The sequence below is a fragment of the Squalius cephalus genome, assembly GCF_949319135.1.
Source record: "Squalius cephalus genome assembly, chromosome: 5".
NCBI classification, from domain to species: Eukaryota; Metazoa; Chordata; class Actinopteri; order Cypriniformes; family Leuciscidae; genus Squalius; species Squalius cephalus.
The window spans coordinates 18738954-18746044 of NC_137126.1; the positions used below are offsets into that span (position 1 = coordinate 18738954).

Consider the following 7091-nt stretch of genomic DNA (forward strand, 5'->3'; position numbering starts at 1 on the left):
ATGGCGCACTAGCAATTTTTTTTTATGCGTGGAAACACTTTAACTCAGCATTGACTCTGTGATTCCATAGATTGTGAAGTTCACCACAAATAGCTTCACTTTTGTCCCGCTGCTGTTGTTCCACAATCCCAAACATGTGTGACAGAAGCGTGCCATGTGATTGCAGGCCTCTCCCAGTCCTCACGCAGACAGCTGCCGTTCTGATGACAGTGCGCATACATACCCCTCTGAGCCATTTAAACTTTAAAGATCCTCCGGAGGAGGTTGTGAGCATGTGAGAGTTCCTTCTTCACTCTCTCGGTCGTTTCTCCAAAAGACCTGGTGGTTTAAAACAAACAGACAAGTTGTCGACAAATCCTTTTATTTGGGTCACAATGGGAGCGTTTATCGCCAAGATGTTGCTGCCCACCATCAGCAGTTTGGTGTTCCTGCCTGCCGCCAGTGTGGCCGCCAAGAGGGGCTTCCACATGGAGGCCATGGTCTATTTCTTCACAATGTTCTTCATAGCGGTAAGATAATGGGTGCTTTTATTGATGTGTAATGAAAAACAGCATTTTCTTTATTCATTTGAAAGATGTGTGGAGAAATATACAGTACTAAGAGATTTCAGTATCTTCAGCTTGTGTATCTGTCATTAGTAATGATGTACTTGTGCTTAAAGGGATAGTTCACCCAAAAGTGAAATTTGTCATAATTTACTCACCCTCAAGTTGTTCCAAACCTGTCTGAATTTCTTTCTTCCGCTGAACACAAAGGAAGATATTTTGAAGAATATGGGTAACCAAAAAGTTTATGGGCCCCATTGAAAAATACTATGGACGTCAATCTGGCCCATATTCCGACATTCTTCAAAATATATTCTTTTGTGTTCAGCAGAAGAAAGAAAGTCATACAGGTTTGGAACAACTTGAGGGCGAGTGAATTATGACAGAACTTACATTTTTTGGGTGAACAAACTCTTTAAGGGGCCCTCCACACAGAACACGGTCTTACATTTGAAAACGTCAAAAGCAGCGCAAAATAAATGGTAGAAAATAATGTGTTTTTAAAGTTGACACACTGTCTTAATGTGGTGCTTGTGCGTGACGCGACGCAATGGTGAATCTAACTTTACATAGAAAAACAATATTAAAAATGCAAAAAAACCTACATAGAAATGACAGGTATGATATTTTCATTTCAATTAAAGCAAATCTTTGGTATATTATTTATTTTACCTTGACATGTCATCCAAACAAGATGCAGAAAAAGTTGTGAGAAGTGGTGCAATGGTCAAAGATGGATCTAACTTTAGGTAGAAAAACAACTGAAAAGGATCATATTGGAATGTAATAACACTTTCTTTGTGACATGGCCCTGAATTCTCAATGCATTACAAAAACAACCAATGAAGTAAAGTTTACAAAAGCTACTTCAGCTGGCCTAATCTGAATCACAACTGATAGTACAACTAGAGGCATCTCTGACTACGGCCATAAAAAAAGGGTTTGTTCATAAATTTTTTCAGACAAGAACACGGAAAGTTTCATCTAATCTATTCTAGAGCCTTTTAAATTTACATTTATGTTCTCAGCAGATACCTCTCTATCAAGGTGACTTGCAGACATGTGTTTTCTCCATCTGTTCTCAGATTTACCATGCGTGTGATGGTCCGGGCTTGTCCATTCTCTGTATCATGAAGTACGAGATTCTGGAGTACTTCAGCGTGTATGGCACAGCTATCTCCATGTGGGTCACACTACTAGGTGAGCAAATAATAATAGCATTTCCATATCCTAATGGTGAGCAAATCTCAATAATGTTCTGAAAAGGTATAAATCTTTTTATAATAAAGTACACGTGCACTCCCACGGGTCAAACAGTCAAACAAAGTGATTTAAAATACAATTTTTCGTGAGAAGTGTGACAAGTGTTTATAGCTTGCATTCCGGTGTGTCATGTAAAGAATATGTGTCCATTTGCTCTCATCCAGCACTGGGAGATTTCGATGAACCCAAGCGCTCTTCGCTCACCATGTTTGGTGTGTTGACCTCGGCTGTGAGGATCTACCAGGACCGCTGGGGCTACGGCATCTACTCTGGCCCCATTGGAACAGCTGTCTTCATGATTACAGTCAAATGGGTGAGTTTGAGACACATCAGATGCAGTGCTTTTAAGGCTACGTTTACATTAATCCACATGCATTTTCAAGCGTTTTTCAAACATTTCTCGTTCACACTGAAACTTCGGAAAACGCTTAAATCTTCTTTCTAAAACGTAATAAAAGCCCTCTGAGATTATACAGAGAGGCCAGACATTATACAGTTCTCATGCTGTCTTCTGGCTCGATTATTTTATTAGCAAAATATCCCACCAATTACTGGCATGTCCAGGTCACACTTTCCATTCATTGTATGGTTTAAACACTTCAGCATTTTGCCACAAGACAGCAATTGCGAGTATATTTTCTGTCATCATTGCAAGAATGTAATATGAAGATTGTACAAAGAACAAACATTTATCTTTAGCAGCACTGTGCAAGTGAACAGAACATACTGTAGCTGGTACATGCCGGTAGAAACATAGATATCTATAGACCTAATGTAGCCCCGCCCCTTTTCAGCGCTGTGCTCGTTGTGTTCTGTCTTCCGGTTTGTATTTCCACAGCATGAAGGTAAGATCGTACGGATTTATGAATGAAGCGCTCATTTTAAAAATTTTCCCGGTCTACTGACATGTTATGACATCCACTTCAAACATTACACTCATAACTTTTGTCAACTCTACAATAAGTAAATACAATTACTCTTCGACAGCGATACCATAGAAATATACAGAGCTACCATGAAAACGAAAGTTCAAAGACAAAATTCTAAAGATGGCTGCGCGGTTGTTTCTCTGGTGCATAAGGTCTATAGGTGCAATATGCGTCACATGACTAAACCAACACTATCTCACGACCAATTCGTAAACAATGTAAACAAGCGAGTAAAAGGTGACTAATTTGTCTAAACCCCAGTGAAGGTTTAGGGTGAGGTCGTATGAATTCGTACAAATTAGCCAACTCGTAAAATCTGTACGAATTGCCATGAGATCGGGTTGGACTAAACATGCATCATTGGTTTTGAATTCTTCTGATTTCACAATCCACACTACAATGCAAAAACAGTGTTTTCAAATGTATTTACTTTGGAGTGTGTCTTCAAAAAGAGGGAAAAAACGCCATCTCAATGTGGACGGAACATTGAGAAACATATTTGTTTTCAAATGCATCAGATTAATGTAGCCATAAGAGCGGAGCTCAAATAAGCTTGATGAGGAATTGTATTTTGCTCATATTGACAACATGGAAACTCAAGATTTTATTATCAACCGCAAATGCTTTCGCAAGGTTTTACAATGTTGTTTTTTCATTGTTCCAGTTACAGAAAATGAAGGAAAAGAAAGGTCTTTATCCAGACAAAAGTGTTTACACTCAACAAGTGGGGCCAGGGTTCTGCTTCGGTGCTCTTGCTTTGATGCTTCGCTTCTATTTTGAGGTAAAAATATGATGCAGCTCTTAAACAGCTATTGCAACTGGAGGAACACATTACACAATTTGTTAGAAAAGCATGTTTGCGTAACTGCGGTAATGACTTGCTCATTTACTCCTGCAGGAGTGGGAATATGCTTATGTCCACAGTTTCTACCACGTGTCACTGGCTGTGTCCTTCATTCTGCTGCTCCCCAAGAAGAACCGCTACGCCGGGACGGGACGCAATGCAGCCAAACTTAAATGCTACACCCTCTGCTGCTGTGTATGATGCATCTTTTTATCAGAGCAAAGCTGTAGAGGTGCTTTCCTTACACTGAAAGCCTCTTTAAGATGACAAACAGTCTCATAGTGAGCATTTAAAGGGACTGTTCACTCAAAACTAAGAATTCTGTCATCATTAATTCTCACTCACATTGTTCCAAAAACTTTCCTTCTTCTGTGGAACACAAAAGGTGAAATGTATAGTGTTGTTCCAGCCCGGTCTCACCCCAAAACGTCATGTACTGACGGGTCTTGACCATACGGCAACATACGACGAAAAGGGTACCCCTAAAACGTCCATATGAGACGAAGACATAAGCGCACCAGCAGCGCCTCCTAGCGGTACCCTAACGCATACCTAAACCTACCCATAACCCGAATCGTCACATATGGACGTTTTAGGGGTACCCTTTTCGTCGTATGTTGCCGTATGGTCAAGACCCGTCAGTACGTGACGTTTTGGGGTGATACTGTGTTAGTTGTTCATAACACTTTGATTAGAGCGAATGTGAACTCGATCCTTCGAGAAACAGACCATGCAAGTCGTCATTCACCAAAAGTCAAAAAGAGTTCATGAGAGCTCATTAGAGAAATAACAATGTCTGATTTAAGAGAAATATTCTTTTGAGTCAGATCTTTTCAATGACTCAGTTGATTCAGTGCTCAAAACTTGTCTGTGTTCTCAATGATTCATTATGGGAGGGGGACATTATCAGTGTATAATGACTTAATGGTAACACTTTATTTTAATGTGACGTAGTTACTACATGTACTTACTATAGTAAGTAACTAACCCTAATGAATTATGAAACCCAACAGTAATTTTTAATTGTACTGAAGGGGTACAATAAGGGTTAGGTTTAGGGTAGGTTTTGTTGCTATAATTACCATACGATAAGTATGTTTTTGATTGTATAATGTATTGGTTTTTTAATAGCTTTTATTTAATACTGCATAAAATTCAAAAGCAATGTACTTTAGCCTTACAAACAATTCCTAACGCATAAAATAAGAGACGTTGTTTGTAGTGCTGTGGAACGTCGACAGACTCTTCTCTAAATTTCTGTCTGTTCGTCACAAAAAAAGGTTTTCGTATCACTTCAGGCGACTTGAAATATAGTGTTTGTTGAATGGACCACTTTTATGATACTTCTATGTTCCTTTTGAGTCCTATTTATGCTTAAAAGCCTCAGTCCTCGTTCATTGCAATTTGAGCTACTGTACCATGTAAATTCTTTCTTCACAGAAGAAAGTAAGTCATACAGGTTTGGAACAACATGAGGGAAATTAAATGATGACAGAATTGTCATTTTTGGGTGAATTATACCTTGAATTTCCCAGAGATTGTCCCTCATGTTAATCACACTCCTTTTCTCAATGGCAGACATCACAACCTCAGATGAAGGAAAAAGCAAGGACTATCTGGACTACTCCTCAAAAACCCTGGATGCGGACATGTGGTCCTGGCCTGCCATTAGACAAATCCCGGCCACGCACCATGTAATGTAATAAACTGTGTCTGTTAACAGCGCCCTGAAAGTGAGGAAAGTTATACGACCTCCCAGCAGGCCAAGTATGCCTTGGACAACTTATTCGTAGGGATAGCATGATGCCCTGATGGTCAAAATCACTGAAAAGTTACTGAAATGTATGTTTAAAAACTCATTGCAAGATAAAGACTGTGACAGTGAAGACTTTCCCCATGACAAGGAGAGTTCATCTAAAAAGAATAAAACCAAGACCAAAACTGGATTTGACTCCTCAAATACAGCTGGAAAGTTTATGAGTCACAAAAAAACAGCAGACACATTATCTATCCAAAATGAATAAACTGTCTTTCAAAGGTTCCTCAGTAGGGACCACTTGTCTATGTCCATTTAAGAGACTGTAAAAGAGGCCATTAAATTCTTTATATTCATCTATTTGTGCCAGACAGGTCAGACATCATCTGGGTACAACTAAACTCTAAACTAAACCTATAAAGAAGCAAACAAACGGTTTGATATATATAGCGGTGGATGGAGGGAGATACATTCTTTAAGTAAATCAGGAGGTTTGTAGAAATTGTTTCTATGTAAATATATTTATTCATTAAATTCATTTCATTTTATGTATCTATTATTGTTTTTAATTTTTGAATAAAATCGTTTTTTTTATGATTTATTGCAGTATTTATTTTGAATAAGTCTGTTTGTGTACATTCAAGGAAAATTAACTGTTATATTACAACGTTGAGGAAAGAAAAATCTTGTGGCTTTCTTAAAACTTCATTGGATTTCAGACTTCAGTCCATTTAAGTCAGTCCATCTGCACGCTCCTAACACTCTCCAAAAATTACAAACATACGCGGCATGTTTTAGACAAAACAGTCTCCCAGCAAACGTGAATGAAATTTTGGTCTGCAAAGACTTCTTTGACTGGAGGCCAGGCCACCAGCTCCTGCGCCCAGAGAAAGGTGTTTTTGTCTGGGGGGGAAGCTGGCAACTCGTGACTCTCCTGGCTGTCTGTCCTAATCTGCCAAAAAGAGTAACCTTACACTTTTATTACACCAGTGTGAAGCACTTATGGGCTTCTTTATGACCACTGTCTGTTTAAAACCACTTTGTTCGTGGTCTCTGCCCCCCCCCCCCCCCCCCACACACACACACACACACACACACACACACACACACACACACACACACTGTCTGAGGAAACTCCACCAAGCCTCACCACCGCAAGGTTCATTCGAAAGCAAACGTATCTAGATTGCTGGTTGGCAGCATGAAATTCACAGTCTGCCACAGCCCTCTTCCACTTCTCAGCCTCTTTTTTTGTTTCTGAGGTAATGCATTTAAACCAAGATCAACTATCTATTCCTTCTATCGCAGACATCTTTTTTGATGTTTACTGTCAAGCTTAATGTGCTTCTTAAAAAAGTATAAACTTACTGTACTTACCAGTATGGAAGTATAGTAGAAGAACCTAATGAAAAGCTTAAGCTAATGCTGTTAATTCCTGAATGAGCCACTGCTAATACAGTGTTTTTAGTCATTTTCACGGATCAGTGTGAATGGGGATCATTTTGACCATGGTGTCATCTCTATGCGGAAAACTCAAAGTAAAAGCTTCTCTGTTTTAAGCATATATTTGTCATGTAAACATACCCTAAACCCTCTGTTCAGTTCAGCTCTTTGTCTGGTGTCTTCAGTGTTAAAAGTTGGTTTATGTTACTTCTGTGTAGTTCTCGTGTGCCGGAGTGTTTTGTTTTATTTAGCTTAATTAAATAAGACTGCTGCAAATATATCCTCGATTTGCTTCTATGTGGATCCAACCC

The 7091-nt window shown here is 39.1% G+C and overlaps 1 protein-coding gene across 2 annotated transcripts; it reads left to right on the forward strand.

Annotated features, from left to right (window-relative positions):
• Positions 1-262: 262 nt before the first annotated feature.
• mymk (myomaker, myoblast fusion factor) lies at positions 263-5934 on the forward strand. Of its 2 annotated transcripts, none has more exons than XM_079870464.1 (6): positions 263-509; positions 1631-1745; positions 1973-2121; positions 3402-3518; positions 3636-3776; positions 5160-5934. In XM_079870464.1, exons 1-6 carry the CDS (start codon positions 375-377, stop codon positions 5277-5279), a joined length of 777 nt encoding a protein of 258 aa, XP_079726590.1. In that variant the 5' UTR covers positions 263-374; the 3' UTR covers positions 5280-5934. The 2 variants fall into 2 exon arrangements, with proteins under 2 accessions (XP_079726590.1, XP_079726591.1); XM_079870465.1 differs by having other exon boundaries at positions 3636-3813; positions 5160-5242.
• The last annotated feature ends 1157 nt before the right edge of the window (positions 5935-7091 follow it).

What these genes read in the sequence shown, in the direction of transcription:
- mymk (XM_079870464.1), top strand. Translation starts at nt 375, where the DNA reads ATGGGAGCGTTTATCGCCAAGATGTTGCTGCCCACCATCAGCAGTTTG. An exon ending in TCACAATGTTCTTCATAGCG is followed by an intron (nt 510 to 1,630) that starts GTAAGATAATGG and finishes ATCTGTTCTCAG; the next exon opens with ATTTACCATGCGTGTGATGG. An exon ending in GCTACACCCTCTGCTGCTGT is followed by an intron (nt 3,777 to 5,159) that starts GTATGATGCATC and finishes TCTCAATGGCAG; the next exon opens with ACATCACAACCTCAGATGAA.